Source organism: Hypomesus transpacificus, unplaced genomic scaffold (genome assembly GCF_021917145.1).
Source record: "Hypomesus transpacificus isolate Combined female unplaced genomic scaffold, fHypTra1 scaffold_116, whole genome shotgun sequence".
In the NCBI taxonomy this organism is placed as follows: Eukaryota; Metazoa; Chordata; class Actinopteri; order Osmeriformes; family Osmeridae; genus Hypomesus; species Hypomesus transpacificus.
In genome coordinates this window covers 139,853-155,773 of record NW_025813700.1, presented here as the reverse complement: position 1 = coordinate 155,773, position 15,921 = coordinate 139,853, and the positions used below count along the sequence as shown (strand labels likewise).

Here is a 15,921-nt window from a genome sequence, read left to right as displayed (position 1 = left end):
AGAGGAGGGGAGGAGGAGAAAAGAAGAGAGGAGAGGAGAAGGGAGAGGAACAGACCAGAGAGAGGAGAGCAGATCAAGCGTCACACCACAGGCCGTGACAATCAAAAGTGACCGTACTAACTACGGCTCTCCCCATCTCAGCCCTCATCTGAAGCCACTACCCAGGGCAGGAAAGTGGAAGCGGGGGGTCCACTTTCAGTGACAGCCCGTCTCCCTGGCCGTCTGCTGTCCGGTGACTTCACCCTCCAGTCAACGCGCGGGTGCCACAACAGCAACAAGCCGGCGGCGCTGTAGCGGCGGTGCACACGACCTGGAACTTTACCATCCCTCCCTCTCTCTCACCCTCCCTGGACGCGGTTTCTCGACTTTTCCAAGTGTCTGCTAATCTCCGCCTCTCCCGCCTCATTCTCGGCGCGTCTCGTTCTCTGTCCTCCTCCCCCTCCCTCCTCCCCCTCCCTGTTCTAATACAGCCTGCGGTAATTCCATTATGATTGAGACGATGTCATCCACCTCTGAACTCCATTATCGTCATGGGAACAGAGTGACAGTTCTCATTACCATGTTATAATCCCCTATTTAACAAAGAGAGAGAGAGAGAGGAGGGAGAAGAAACAGTGTAAAAGAGAGAGAGTGACAGAGAGAGAGAGAGATAGGGAGTGAGTGACAGAAGAGAAAGAGGGCCACTGAAAGAGTGGAAATGAAGGAGTAACAGTAACTGGCAGAGAGATTAAAAAAGAGGGGAGAAGAAACGAGACAGACAGAGAGAGAGAGAGAGAGAGAGAGAGAGAGAGATAGGGAGAGAGAGAGAGGGGGCAGAAAAAGGGCAGAGAGAGAGACAGAGACCGACACTCCTCACCTGTCAACACAGTCTGGAGCACCATCACATGTCTGTCATGGACAACTCTGTGTGTGTGTGTGCGCGAGTGTGACTTGTACAGTGGAAGTGAAGGGCCCAGTCTGGGGCAGGTGAGTGTCCTCCAAATCTCTAGCCGTTGTCATGGTATTGTTTGCCAGAGTTCTGGACTCACACTTAACTTATAATTAAGAGCTGGCACCGCCCCACCCCACCTCACCCCACCCCTCCAACCAACTAAACTATCAGAACAAACTGCGGAATGAGCTCCTGTCATCTCTCCACATCGTCTGTCCAAAATGACGGAGTGACTCTCTCTTCCCCCCTCCCTCCCTCCCCCTCCTTCCCCTCCCCCCCCCCCCCCCCCCCCCCCCCCCCCCCTCTCTAGTTAGTAATGACACCGCCGAGCACAAAATAATCTATAGGCTTCAAGGTTGCCGACTAATTCCACCTCCCTCCCCTCTCCTCCCTTCCCTCCTCCCCCACTTCTCTTCTCCTGGATTTGAAGCGCACATTTCCACACATGGGTTAATCATTTATGGAAAATTACAATAATCGTGGGAGGCCTGAAGACTGGCGGATCACAGCGCGTCAGCTAATGGCCTCCAATTAAAGTACAGAGAATCAAGAATATGATGTTCCTATACTCATTTCTCCCCCCCCTCCCCCTCCCCCATATTATTTTCCTTCTGTTCTCCACAATCCTCCGTCCCCTCTCTCCTTTCATTTCCTTCTCTCATTCCTCCCTCTCTCGCCCTCTCCCCTCTCTCGCTCCCTCCCTGCCTCTGCCAACACGCCCTCCGTCCCTCCCTCCGTCTCCCCTCCCCACCCCCTGACTCCCCTCACCTAGGATGGCGTCCTTGTCTCGGTTCTCCAGCTCCGCGATGGGCACAAAGTGGCACTGCACGATGGGGACCTCCCGGCTGTCGTCGCAGGGCAGGATGGAGGAGTCGGCGTGGAGGGAAATCTCGTAGTCGTTCTTCAAGGGGTTGAACTGTTTGTTGGCCACCTTCAGCGTTGCCCGGGAGATGTAGTACACCTGCAGGGAGGAGGAGGGGAGAGGAGAGGAGGAGGGGGGGGGGAGAGGAGGAGGGGAGAGGAGGGGGGGTGGGAGAGAGAGGAGGAGGGGAGAGGAAAGGAGGACGGGGGGTGGGAGAGAGAGGAGGAGGGGAGAGGAAAGGAGGAGGGGGGGGTGGGAGAGAGAGGAGGAGGGGAGAGGAAAGGAGGAGGGGGGAGAGGAGGAGGGGAGAGGAAAGGAGGAGGGGAGGGGGTGGGAGAGAGAGGAGGGGGTGGGAGGGAGAGGAGGAGGGGAGAGGAAAAGCAGGATGGAGGAGTGGAGGAGGACAGGGGGAGGAGAGGAAGATGGAGGTAGAGGGAGGGAGACACAATGTCTTAAACCTTAATTGTCCATGCACCCCAAGACCATTAAGTTGATTGATGAAAGCATAGCGTACCATCATCTATTCTCACATTGAAGCGAGCCAAAAACATTTTAAAAACTATCGTTGGCTATATTTTATTGCATGAATTGGCATACAACCAAGATGACAGCCCTGAAAAGAGTGGAAAAGTAAACAGCACGTCTTAAATGTTAGCTTAATTAAGGTTATGTCATGGTTTCGTTGAAGTTGTATTTTGATGATATTATTATTTCGTTATGACGGGGTCAGGTTTGATAACACAGGGCTGGAGGTTTCTACTGAGGTTTTGGTCGGGCTAGGGAAAACCTGGGGCCCTGACAGCTGGAGGTGTCATATCAGCATCATCAAGTCGCTAATGCGGCAGAAAATAGAGGTGACAGAGAGCGAGACGGCTAAACAGGCCAATTTAAACTCAATCTGCACAGCACACGTCTTCATTTACCACTCCCTCATCCCTTCCTTCCTTCTCTCCCTCTCTCCCGTGCCCTCTTCCACCTTATCTTTTTCCCTCTCTCTCTCCCTCCCTCTCTCGCCTCCCCCCTCTCATTTTCTCTCCCCATATCTCTCTTTCTCTCACACACCCCCCCCTCTCTCTCATTAACCCCCTTTCCATATCTCTCTCTCCACATCTCGCTCCCTCCATCCTCCAGTCCACACGGTGAGGTGTGGGGGAGGCAGCTGAATGCACCGGCCTCCTCTCCAGGGTCTGGCCTTCTACTACCACGCCAGAGCCCCAGAGAGAGTCCCCAGGTCTGGCCTTCTGCTTCCACGCCAGAGCCCCAGAGAGAGTCCCTCCTGCGTTCATCCTCCCGGGGCACACACACACTCACCTTTCCTGCCTCGACCAGTGAGAAGAACTTGTCCACCTCCTTGTTGAAGGCTGTGATCCGGATCTCCCCCTGCCAATCACACACACACACACACACACACACACACACACACACACACAGAGAGAGTCCGTTAAGCACAGAAAAGCAAACTCACTAACCAGCCCAGAGGGACCGTCTCCCCACAAAACATTTAGTGTTTAAGTGAAATCAATAGAGAACGAATCAATGTAAGAGAGGCTCGGGACAACAGATGTGCCACAATCATGACGACCAATTCTGTTTCAGCAGAGGAGAAACGGTTTGGTACACACACACAGTCTTGTTGAACTATTCTTGTGAGGACCGCCAAGACTGAAACTGGTGCCCAAAAATATGTCGGGTCCACACAACTTCTGGACTTTGAGTCCACCACTAGGGTAATTAAACGCCCACACACACACACGCACGCACACGCACACAAACTCTGTCTCTCACACACAGGGTACTCACGCTCTCGTCAACGATCTCGAAGGAGAAGAGCTTGCCCTCTCCTCTGGAGTTGTTCCAGGTGCGGATGGAACTCTTGTTGGTGACCCGGGCTCTGATGGTCCACCTGGGGCCAGGGGGAGAGGAGGAGGGGCCAGGGGGATAGGAGGAGGGGCCAGGGGGAGAGGAGGAGGGGCCAGGGGGAGAGGAGGAGGGGCCATGGGAGGGGAGAGAGGAGGAGGGGCCACAGGAGGGGAGGAGGGGCCACGGGGTTGGGGAGTGAGGAGGAGGGGCCAGGGGTTTGGGGAGAGATGACGTGGGAGGTGATGGGAGAGAGGAGATGGGGGGGAAACAGCACCAATTAGAGACCTCCCTTCCCCAATCCCTGGCACATTCACACTGGAAGTGCCATCCGCTGGATCTTGTGTTTCTCCACCCTGGTTCTCGGGACCCACTGTCCTGCAAGTTCTAGATGTTTCCCTGCTCTGACAACACCTGCTTCCAATGAGGAGGGGATATCTACAAGCACTCGCCAACATCGCACACATCCTCCCCCTATACCCCCCCCCCACCCCGCCTCCACGCTGAACAAACAAAAAGAAGAATACTCCCAAGAAAAACAGGATGCGTCACGGCGTCGGTCCTTTAAACTTCCTCTCCCTCACACCCAAAAAAAGGGATGTCGCTTCGTTCACGGAACTTCTCAGGTACATTCGCCAACACCTGCCGGGCACTGCGACAACGCGCCATTTTTTTTGTTTCGTTTTTTTACCGTTATCGAATGACAAGGCGGTTCAATTGACGCGGGAGTGTTGTTTTACTGCGCTGGTAAATGAGAGCGAGGAGGGAGGGTGTGTGTGTGTGTGTGTGGGGGGGGGGGGATATTCATACCATAACTCAGCCAGCAATTAAATCCCTATCATGCGAGCTGCTGCTGGCCTTGCGTAAACCTCTCTCCCTGCTCAACGTGGATAAGGCGGCGGCAGCGAGTTTTACAGTGGCTAAAAGCCAATTACACCAGGCTGTGGACGCAATTACACGCGGGGGGGAGAAAAGAAGCCGAGGAAGAGAATGCGTGTCCCTTTCACACTGTGCAGACCCACACACACACGCACAGCAAATCCGCACGTTATGCAAAACTGTATACTAGCAAAGTGTGAGGGCTGGAGCTTACGCACACACGCGCACACACGCACACACACACACACAAAGAAACAAAATAAAAGGAAGGCCTCATGGGTAGGCTACTCGGATTCCGTTTCATCAGCAGTTCCGAGCAGCTTGAGTTATGGGTGCCACCGGTCCGCCCAGCAGTAGCGTTTTTATTGGACGGTTCTCCATTCCCCTGCCTCGTAGCTCTAAAACCCCCCCCCCCTAAAAAAAAAAAAACGAAGCTTCAAATTGACCGGACCGTAAAGACAATATTGAGTTTGGCTCCGTCTCCACCCTGCTGGAGCACCGTGGGCCATGACGAGGAGGAGAGAGGGAGGGAGAGAGAGAGAGAGAGAGGACACAAGCGGAAGCGCTGGAGGGGTTGGAGAGGGTGGTGAGAGCGAGGGTGGAGCTGTGCGGAACCAGGCGAGCACGACAACTAACAGCGGTGCTCGATGAAGACAAGAGACTAGACGAGAGACTGGCGAGAGACTAGACTAGACGAGAGACTAGACGGTTAATCAGAAATACATGGGGGGGTTCTCCCTGTCTATTAAAAGTACTTTTTTTCCCCTCTTTCTCTCGGTTGCCTCCTGTTTTTACACACAAATGGACACCGACAAAACACAGGCACTGACTTGGTCTGGTACGGGTTGAGGCTGGCGATGGGGACCATTTTGTCCGGTTTGGTTGGGGACGGTCCAGGGGACAAGGGACCCACAGACGCCGTCTTCTTCCCCCTGCCGTAGCCTCTGCCGTAGCCCCCCCTCGAAGAGGAGGCTGCTGGGAAACAGAGTGGGAAACAGAGTGGGAAACACACAGCAGGTTAACAACTGGACTACAACTCCCATGAGCCCCCGAGAGGATTCCCGACGCTGGGAAGATACGAAGGATTACAAAAAACGAGAGCGAGATGCCCCAAACGCTTACACTTCCCCGGGCCCGTAGTGGGAGAGAAAAGGTTTTTCAGCTGGCCATGCCTGACAACGGCCCCTGCGGCTCCCTCAGTTGGGCTAACGTGTAAATTATGTAGTCCACACCCTGCCCCAGTTTGGCACGGAGGATCATCCGTGCCAAACGGCAGAGGGAAATTGGCAGAGATATAAAAAGAAGGCGCCCAATTCCATGGAGTGTGTCCCCCCCCCCCTGGTTAAGGCTCTTGTTGCTGATCACAACAAACCCCTCAGCTCTTTCATACTGTCTGGTGGACGTGTCAGTGTGTATGCGTGTGTGTGTGTCATGAATGTTTTCCTGTGGGAAATCACCGATAGAGCAACTATTTTCAGACGGGGGATAATTAACATCAATATTCATACACACGTTACCGTGATGGCGGGAGGGAGAGCGAGGGAGAGAGAGGAAGAGAGAGAGAGAGAGAGAAAGGGAGAGAGGGGAGAAAGAGAGAGAAAGGAGCCAGGAGCGGACAGAGGAAGGGAGAGGGAACAGGGCAGAGACAGGAGAGACAGACATACAGGAGGAGATGGACTGAATCCACCGCGCCCGGTTCATAAGCCTCTTCACATGTGTTCAGTGTTCAGTGTCGAGGCACGACCACTGCAGCCATTATCTGGCACAGCAGGATCCAGGGCACAGGGATCTCCTGTACTGTTCTAGGTACTGGAGGGAGGGATGGAGGGAGGGGGATGCCTGGCAGACTGCTGCTTCATCGACCTGCCTGTGCCCATCCCCATTCAGGAGCCCCTCAAGTCTCCTCCTCCCCTGACAAAGGCCTTCACTACACAACGGTGCCGTTTCTTTCCAAAACCTTGAACCCCGAGGCCCACCCGCGCATTCCGAATCGCGTAACGCACAAGGAGAGCACACACTTCTCGGGGGTCGCCCCGGCAGATTCCAAAACAGCAGATTTCTACGGCTGAAACCTTGAACCTCGGGGAGAGAGAGCCAGCCCACACACAAGGTTTTTTTTTGTGTGTGAATTCGCAAAACACACGCACACATAAACACACACAACCACACAAGGGCAGTGAGAATACACCCACTCGTTAGCTAACCCCTGAGTGGGACTACACTCTATGTGGCGGTTCGAACACGCTAGCAGCCTGCAGTCAGCTGTATCTACAGTGAGATACGTTTACAAATAGCCTCTTGGACACTTGATATACTGTGCTAATGCACTGCCCATCTCCGGCCAGGCTTGGGCTATTAAATCAAGGGTAACCTTCAAGAGACAGTCACAATCATCCTCCAATCAAAAGTTTCCCATGCAGATGATAGCCCTAATCTGGGCCATCGTGTGCATGAAATGACTTGCAATAGGCTTCTTATAAATGGTCACATCTGCGGGTATCTGTGGCAATCTATTCGAATCTAGCTGGACATTTTAAATTGCATTAAAAAGGTGCATGGCAGAGTACAGATAAAGACATTAATTATTAGGACATAGACGCAACTAAGCTGAGCTGAACTTGTTATCATCGAGTGTCATCATGTTCATTATAGGGAAGGGTTGTGAATATCATAGACATTAAACCTGTCTTGCATACGTTTATTAAAACGGGTAGTTTTAATGTATTTTAATTCTATTAAAAGGCACATTTGCTCTCCTTGTGTGAAATGGGCATGCGTGCTTTTAGGAATATCAATGTGATTTGAAAATTCCGATTGAATTCCTGAAATGTAATTTGCCAGCGACCACCACATGGTGAACAGGCACTACAGTGCAGTTTGTGTGGAAATAGCGCCCCCTGTTGGTCAGTCTTGAGCATAGTATTTTTCACACTGACCAGACATCACTTTTCACAACGGCAACGAAAGGGATAACCATTGTTACTGGCATGTGTGCTTTCATGAATATCAATGGTATTTAAAAATTCCAATTGAATTCCTGAAATGTTATTTGCCGGCGACCACAAGAATTGTGTTAGTACCACCATGAAACAAGCAAGAAAATTGTGTATTCTATAGTGTATGTGTTTACATTGAAATTTTGAAATTGATTTGACCCCCACGAATGACTTAAGTAGTGTTGAAAATAACCTAGACCCATGTCAGAATGTCAAAAACACAAGAATTTACATTTTTGGACGGGTCAAGTTCAGTTTGGGACAGTTCATATTGCACTTCGGGACGGCACTAGGACATTGAGGAACACAAGTGAGTTGCGAGCCCTGTCTCCAAGTTACATTAAGCGAATACCCCGACCCTGCAGTACTGAATCCTCACCAGTATGGGGGCTGTGTGGAGGTGCTGGAGGAGGAGGGGCAGGAGCCCGAGCAGGAGGAGGGGCAGGAGCCCGAGCAGGAGGAGGGGCAGGAGCCCGAGCAGGAGGAGGGGCAGGAGCCCGAGCAGGAGGAGGGGGGGTCTGGTCAGCCTTCTGGGGAGAGCTGGTCTGCCCTGTGGGGGGGTGGGATGAATCACCATGGTAAAAATACCCCCACACCGCACGGCTGAATGTGAGCATGCAATTTCAGCCTGCAGTCTCCAGACGGGTCACTTCCTGTATTTCTTGATGGCCGTGAAAGTGGACCTGATCTTACCGCCCAGGTAGGGAGTGGGCACTCCTATCTTCCCCCCGATGTCCTTCGCTGATTTCACCACGTCCATTTCCAGGATTATCACCACTTGTCTGGAACGCAATCACACACAGACACAGCACAGTTTGAATGGATGGACACATGGATGAACATACAGACAGATAGACAGACACAGTATAGTATGGATGGATGGACTGATGACCAGACAGTCAGACAGTCAGTCAGACAGACAGACGCCTACCTCCCATCTTTGATTGTATTCGTGGCCATCTTCTTCACATTGCACACACAGTGGATCTCCACATGACCCTCGTCAACCAAACGGTTCAACTGGGAGGCCAGCATGAAGGCTACACACACACACAAACACACGCACACACAGGAAGGAAAGAGACCAACACGTTAGGCTCAAACACCGTGTGTCAACATCCTGCTGACGGCTGGGATGAGGGGGGGTGAGGGGGGGCGGGGACTCACAGGAGAAGGAGTGTCGGCCGTCACTCATCATGAGGCGATAGCGGGTAGGGGGCCCATCGATCCGACGCAGGTTCTGAGAAGCAGGACAAGGAGGAACATGGATGGGGTGTAACTGAGTCATGACAAGGCCCTTTTGACACTGGGGGTATTCCAGAAAGCAGGTTATGTAACATAACCCGGGTCAGTTAACCCACCAGCTGATTCACAATGTTGCAGTGACCTGCTGTTTTTATTTCAGAAGGATTTAGTCAAAAATAGATTCGGAGACGGAATATCTTTCAAAGTCAAGGTGGCTTGATGGTTTATTGAGCAATGCAGCACATGGTAGCATATGACACAGAAAGCAGTCTTTCACACAAGACACTTCCTATTATATAGCTTGATATGAGGACAATCTCCCGCCCTGCATGCTATGACTTCACAATGTTCTAGATCAGTGGTGAATGAATGGGTCGTTATCTGTCTCTGCAGAAGCCTGTTAACGACCATCATTTGAATCAGGTGTGTTGAAGCAGGGACACATTTCAAACATGCAGGACAGGGGGTCCCGAGGACCAGGGTTGGGAACCACTGTTCTATATATATTGTTTCCCACGTTTGGCCAAGGCCAACCGGTCTTCGATAAAGCCAACATGCATGTGCACTCACTATCTCTGATGTCCGCTCAATACCTCTCTCCATGTTCCCTTTTCACCCCAACCCCAAGTTCACCCCCTTCTGCTCAGCCAATCAGCAATCCCCTCAATGAGACCGACATGTGTGTTCCTGCTTACTCCTCTGGCTGGGTCAGCTTGACCTGTCACTCTTAGTCCTTACTTCTTCCCATGAGTGAACATAGATCCCAAAATCAAAAGTAACCCAACAACAGGGCTTCAATTAAGAGCGTTCCCAGCGGTTACCCATGGCAACTTCTCTTCTCACTTCTTAGGGTGCCACGTGTTATGATTCTTGGAACCATAACAATCCCTGTTTGGGATACAAGCAGACACAACAGTCTCCCATAATGCTGACAAGACAGCAATGTAGAGTAAAGATAAAACACTTACCACGACCTGTAGTAAAGCATTGGCAATACAGGTGCCTTCGTTTATAGCCTTCAAGAAAACAAATATACATACATTTGTATATATATAGTACAGCAATGTTGACATGCTAACCACACATAACCAACGACATCATATTTATAAATTTGTATTTTGTGTTGGTAGATTCTGTAGGTGGATATTATTATTTTACCAAGAATGTTAGTGTAGCACAAATTCTCCCTTCAAGTAATTGCTTGCTAGTTGCTACATTTGTAGACAACGTCGGCACCGCAGCTAAACTGGCTAGCTGTCTTAGAACAGTGAGTTTATCTATGAAACCACAACAACCTAACAAATAACCTACAAATAGTTACTCAGTGCGCTCAGACAGCATTTTTACTCATATTAGCCAACTTGTTATTACTTACCTCTATCGTTCCTTCACTAAGCCTGACGTCCATGCTTGTCTTTTAGAAGATATGTTGGGACTTGTTATGCTTTTTTCTCAAAACACGCGAGATTCAATTACGTTTCTGCTTCGTGGTCTCATTTCCTGTAGAAACTACGGGTGTATTTTGAGCCTCAACAGATGAATTTACATTGTGATTTCAGTGTCACTTGAGCCAAGATGTCTACTATATGTTTGCAGTATCCGAGAACGCAGCTTCCTGAACTGCGCGTACCCTGTTCCCGGCTGCGCCAACATCTTTGGGCTGCAGACAGTACACTTGAGTTAGAGCAGCTAGCTGGATAACAATCTGTATCACAAAATGGATATTCCATGTATAAAATGGCAAAAGCATGTTGAAGAGAAGTGGACACAACTCGACCCTAATCAAACTGAATGGTTTTCAAGTCTGTCGGAGATAGATCAAGTTTTTGAGCTTGCCCTGTCACAAATAAAGTGAGTACCTAACTAGCATGTTCTAGCTAGCCAGAATGAATAGAGCAGATCAATAGTTTGGTTGCTCTCATTAAAATGATCTATAGGCTTTTGTTGTCAGGCCAGCATGCTTGCAAAACAAGGGCATGCAAGGGCCAGCATCTTATCACCTGCCAATCACTGCAACAAACTGTTTAATGTGTCTGAAAATCTCAGTGTTCTCAAGACTCAATATTTTCCAGTCAGGAGGACTTAAACTTTCTGTCAGGCGTGTCGAGGGACTACCCTGTCCAGAAGGACCCAGAGCGTGCAGCTAAGTGCAGGGAGAATGGCAATGCCAGTTTCAAGACCAGAGACTACAATGCTGCTGCCCTGCACTATTCTCAGGTAAGGGATGGGGGAACAGGAGGGGGAGAATTGAACCTGCAACCTCGTGACAATCTGCAGTCAACGACTCAACCCCTGAGCTAAACCTATCCCCTATACTCCGATCTGGACCATATGTGCACACCTTCGTTTCAAGCCCAGCATTCACACACCTGATGTTGACGGTGTTCTTACTCGTCTCCTTCTCGGTGCTGTACCCCAGGGTGTGTGTTTGGCCTCGCAGCGCTCCGAGCAGCTTTCTCTCTGCTTCGCCAACCGCTCTGCTGCCCTGCTCTACCTCCAGCACCACCAGGTAAGCTGGTGTGTGTGAGTGTGTGTGTGTGTGTGTGTTTGTGTGTAGTTCCTGTTCCATTTTCTTGTTTCCCCCTGTCGTAAAGGACTGCCTTGAGGACATCGACAGGGCGCTGGAGCATGGCTACCCCGCTCACCTGCGTCACAAGCTACACGAGCGACGCACGCTGTGCCTCAACCACCTCCAGCACAAAGCAGACCCGGGAACCCCGGACGAGGAGGGGGCAGGTGGTACAGAGGAGAAGCAAACTCACCTGCCCCAGTGTCCACCTGGGACTGGGCCCGTGTCCTCTCTCTCCCCCGGCTTCTCTGTGCGTTTTAGCCCGGGGAAAGGGCGACACCTGGTGGCCACTGAGGGAAAGGCGGCCGGAGATGTGATTCTGGAGGACCGGGCCTACGGCTGTGTGCTCATCCCTGGGATGGAGAGACTGAAGGGGGCAGAGGGAGGGCGGGAGAGAAGGGGCGTGTTTGGGACGGAGGACAGGCACTGCCACCGGTGTCTGTGTGAGGTTGTGAGCCCTGTGCCCTGTGAGGGGTGCAGCTACGCCCGCTACTGTTCCTATCGGTGCAGGAGAGCAGCCTGGGAGGAGCATCATCGCTGGGAGTGTCCAATAGGAGCAGAGCTCAGGGCTTTGGGCGTGATGTCACAGCTGGCTCTAAGGTTGGCCCTGAAGGCGGGACTTAAGGACGTACAGGCGGCTAGGGAGCCAATAAGAGGCCAGGATAACGGCTCTAAACCAATCTCAGGAAGGGATAACCCTGTGTCCAGTACCAGCACGTCAACTGACAGAGATGCGGGAGGTGATCCGTTTACCTGTTACCATGGGGATTCCTACCAGAGTGTCTACCACCTTCTTCCACACCTGAGTAGCCACACCCCCAGCTTGCGCTATCTATACGCAGTCACCATAGCAACCCTGTTCCAAAAGCTCAGCAAGGCGGGTCCTCCACCTGCTTCCTGGAACTCCTCAGAGAGCAGGAAGTGTACCAGCCAATCACAGGGTGAAGAGGACAAGAAAAAGCCAATGGGTTGGGCTCCGGAGCTGAGCCTTCTGGGAAGTGTAGTTCTGCGGCATATGTTCCAGCTGAGGTGTAATGCGCAAGCAGTGAGCGCGCTCATAAACACGGGTGAGTCCGAGCCGTTTGTTGATTTGACCCACTATCAGTATGCTTCCATTCGCTTCATTCAAACCCCATTGGGAGCCACAAGGTCAAAGATTACGACCCCCTCAGAATGACCCTTACCCTCTGACCCTCGGGCCTCTCTCTGACAGGTGACTCAGCGGTGCAGTCCACCGAGGAAGTCCGCATCGCCACGGCCATGTTCCCCACGCTGAGCGTCCTGAACCACTCCTGCAGCCCCAACACCAGCCTGGCCTTCGCCACTGGAGCCAGGACCGGCCCGCCTTCTCCAGAACCAGAGTCCGCCGCCACGGCTGGCTGTGGAGTCACCGTCACCGTCAGAGCCTCCAGAGACGTCTCCCGGGGACAGGAGATCCTGCACTGCTATGGTCAGAAGAGGTCTGGCTGGTTGACTGGCTGTTTTACTGGCTGTTTGAATTACTGTCCGACTGGCTGTTTTACTGTCTGTTTGAATTACTGTCTGACTGGCTGTGTTACTGTCTGTTTGAATTACTGTCCGACTGGCCGTGTTACTGTCTGTTTGAATTACTGTCTGACTGGCTGTTTTACTGTCTGTTTGAATTATTGTCTGACTGGCTGTTTTACTGGCTGTTTGAATTACTGTCCGACTGGCTGTTTTACTGTCTGTTTGAATTACTGTCTGACTGGCTGTGTTACTGTCTGTTTGAATTACTGTCCGACTGGCCGTGTTACTGTCTGTTTGAATTACTGTCTGACTGGCTGTTTTACTGTCTGTTTGAATTATTGTCTGACTGGCTGTTTTACTGGCTGTTTGAATTACTGTCTGACTGGCTGTTTTACTGTCTGTTTGAATTACTGTCTGACTGGCTGTGTTACTGTCTGTTTGAATTACTGTCCGACTGGCCGTGTTACTGTCTGTTTGAATTACTGTCTGACTGGCTGTTTTACTGTCTGTTTGAATTATTGTCTGACTGGCTGTTTTACTGGCTGTTTGAATTACTGTCTGACTGGCTGTTTTACTGTCTGTTTGAATTACTGTCTGACTGGCTGTGTTACTGTCTGTTTGAATTACTGTCTGACTGGCTGTGTTACTGGCTGTTTTAATTACTGTCTGACTGGCTGTGTTACTGTCTGTTTGAATTACTGTCTGACTGGCTGTGTTACTGTCTGTTTGAATTATTGTCTGACTGGCTGTTTTACTGGCTGTTTGAATTATTGTCTGACTGGCTGTTTTACTGTCTGTTTGAATTATTGTCTGACTGGCTGTTTTACTGTCTGTTTGAATTATTGTCTGACTGGCTGTGTTACTGGCTGTTTGAATTACTGTCTGACTGGCTGTTTTACTGTCTGTTTGATTATCTGTGCCTTTTCCTGCAAGCCTCTTTTGTATCCGTTTTTACTTGTCAGTAGGTGGCAGCATGTACTCCCTGTTGTAGTCTTCCTGTTGTAGTCTTCCTGTTGTAGTCTTCCTGTTGTAGTCTTCCTGTTGTAGTTTTCCTGTTGTAGTCTTCCTGTTGTAGTCTTCCTGTTGTAGTCTTCCTGTTGTAGTCCTGTTGACCTCCTCCTCTCCCTCGTCCCTCGCAGGGCCTCACAGCAGCAGGATGAAGGTGTCGGAGCGCCGGCGCCTCCTGCAGGAGCAGTACTACTTCCTGTGCGCCTGTGAGGCCTGCAGCCTGGAGGAGGATTCAGAGGTCAGGGGTGAAAGGTCGGGGTCAGACACGGGGTTAAAGTGTGGGAAGTGCCAGGAGACTCTAAAGGTGAGTGATCACGTTGACGATCATCCCTGAAGTAGTGGATACACTTGTTCTTTCGCAAGAAAATGACTCAGGCGTGTGTGTGTGTTTCAGCCTCTCACTAAGGACGGCGGAGCGTGGTGTGTGTGTCTTTGCGGTCAGCGTGTGTCTGGGGTGGAGCTGGACTTCGTGCTGAAGGAGGTCAAGGCTCGGCTGGAGAAGGCTGTGGAACTCATGGAGGAAGACAGGCCAGGTGTGTGCGTGGGTGTGTTTGTTGTTTGGGTGCAGTGGTTTGCATTTACATTTACATTTAGTCATCGCTCTTATCCAGAGCGACTTACAGTAAGTATAGGGACATTCTCCCCGAGGCAAATAGGGTGAAGTGCCTTGCCCAAGGACACAACGTCATTTTCACGGAGGGGAATCAAACCGGCAACCTTCTGATTAATAGCCCGACTCCCTAACCGCTCAGCCATCTGACCCTGTTTGCAGTGGTTTTAATTAATGTAACCAGGGGTTGGTATACCAGTTGATCTTCCAACATGTGTGTTCTATCTTACCTTCCATCCACCTCCCGTCTCTCCCCCCTCCTCTCTCCCTCCCCCTCCTCTCTCCCCCTCTCTCTCTCCCTCCCCCTGTCTCAGATGAGGCCCTGGGGGTTTTACAGAGGGCGGGGCCTCGGTCTGGTCTGTTCCTGGGAGAGACTCACCCACTACAGGGGCAGCTGGCGGACGCTAAGGCCCGAGCGTACGCCACAATGGGTGAGAACTGAGTGTGTGTGCGCTTGTGTGTGTGTTTATGTATGTGCCTGGGTGGGTGTGTGCAGTGACTGTGTTGTGTGTGTGTGTAGTGACTGTGTTGTGTGTGTGTGTGTGTGTGTGTAGTGACTGCTCTGTGCTTGTACGTGTGTGTGTGTGTCTAGTAGTGACTTTGTTCTGTGTGTGTGTGTGTAGGCGACTGGCGACGGGCTGCCTCCCAGCTTGAGAGGAGCGTGGTAGCGGTGGGTTCCCAGTATGGAGAGGACAGCATCGAAGTGGGACGTCAGCTCTTCAAACTGGCCCAGCTGCACTTCAACGGGTGTGTGCTCACCTCTCATTCCCTTGAGGAAAAGATCCCTCGGTTCTTATTCATATCCAACTGAGGCTGTAAAGTAGAGATAATAGTCGTTTTGGTGTATTTGTTTTTTACTTGTTTGGGTGATTTAGTGTGTTTCTACATTTACATTTAGTCATTTTAGCAGACGCTCTTATCCAGAGTGACTTACAGTAAGTACAGGAACATTCCCCCCCTAGGCAAGTAGGGTGAAGTGCCTTGCCCAACGACACAACGTCTTTTGGCACAGCCTGAGAATCGATCCGGCAACCTTCTGATTACTAGCCCGATTCCCTAACCGCTCAGACACCTGACTCCCCAGGTTTCTGTGCCGATGACGACTCAAACTGTCTTTCTTGTGCCTCTGTCCTTCCTGGGGGTCACCTGACCAGAGGGTGTCCTGCCCCCGCTCTCTCCATCATCCCCAGAGCCAGGCGCCTCCTCTCCCTCCACTCTGGAGAACACTGCCCCGAACTGCAGGAGCTCCAGGCCATGGAGGACTGCCTTTGTGACGTGTTCTGACACACACACACTTGCACTCGCTTCCTTCAGGAACTCAAATTCAAATGTTATTTTGTCATTGTTTGTTTTTGTATGCGTTTTTATACATACATATTGTTCAATAAACCGATACTTTTTGACCCCGTCAACCATCCTGTTAGTTCTTTGCTAAGCACCCTCTTGCCTTACCCAGTCATACCAGCTAACTTGCTT

General features: G+C 51.2%; 1 protein-coding gene across 1 annotated transcript; it reads left to right on the top strand.

Annotated features, from left to right (window-relative positions):
• Window positions 1–10,420: 10,420 nt before the first annotated feature.
• On the top strand, window positions 10,421–15,848 carry smyd4 (SET and MYND domain containing 4). Its single transcript, XM_047050512.1, has 10 exons — window positions 10,421–10,621; window positions 10,843–10,987; window positions 11,190–11,279; window positions 11,365–12,406; window positions 12,553–12,789; window positions 13,967–14,139; window positions 14,230–14,368; window positions 14,760–14,876; window positions 15,069–15,192; window positions 15,600–15,848. The coding sequence occupies exons 1-10, from the start codon at window positions 10,488–10,490 to the stop codon at window positions 15,727–15,729; spliced, it is 2,331 nt and encodes a 776-aa protein (XP_046906468.1). The 5' UTR covers window positions 10,421–10,487; the 3' UTR covers window positions 15,730–15,848.
• The last annotated feature ends 73 nt before the right edge of the window (window positions 15,849–15,921 follow it).

What these genes read in the sequence shown, in the direction of transcription:
- smyd4 (XM_047050512.1), top strand. Translation starts at nt 10,488, where the DNA reads ATGGATATTCCATGTATAAAATGGCAAAAGCATGTTGAAGAGAAGTGG. An exon ending in AGTGCCAGGAGACTCTAAAG is followed by an intron (nt 14,140 to 14,229) that starts GTGAGTGATCAC and finishes TGTGTGTTTCAG; the next exon opens with CCTCTCACTAAGGACGGCGG. An exon ending in CCGAGCGTACGCCACAATGG is followed by an intron (nt 14,877 to 15,068) that starts GTGAGAACTGAG and finishes GTGTGTGTGTAG; the next exon opens with GCGACTGGCGACGGGCTGCC.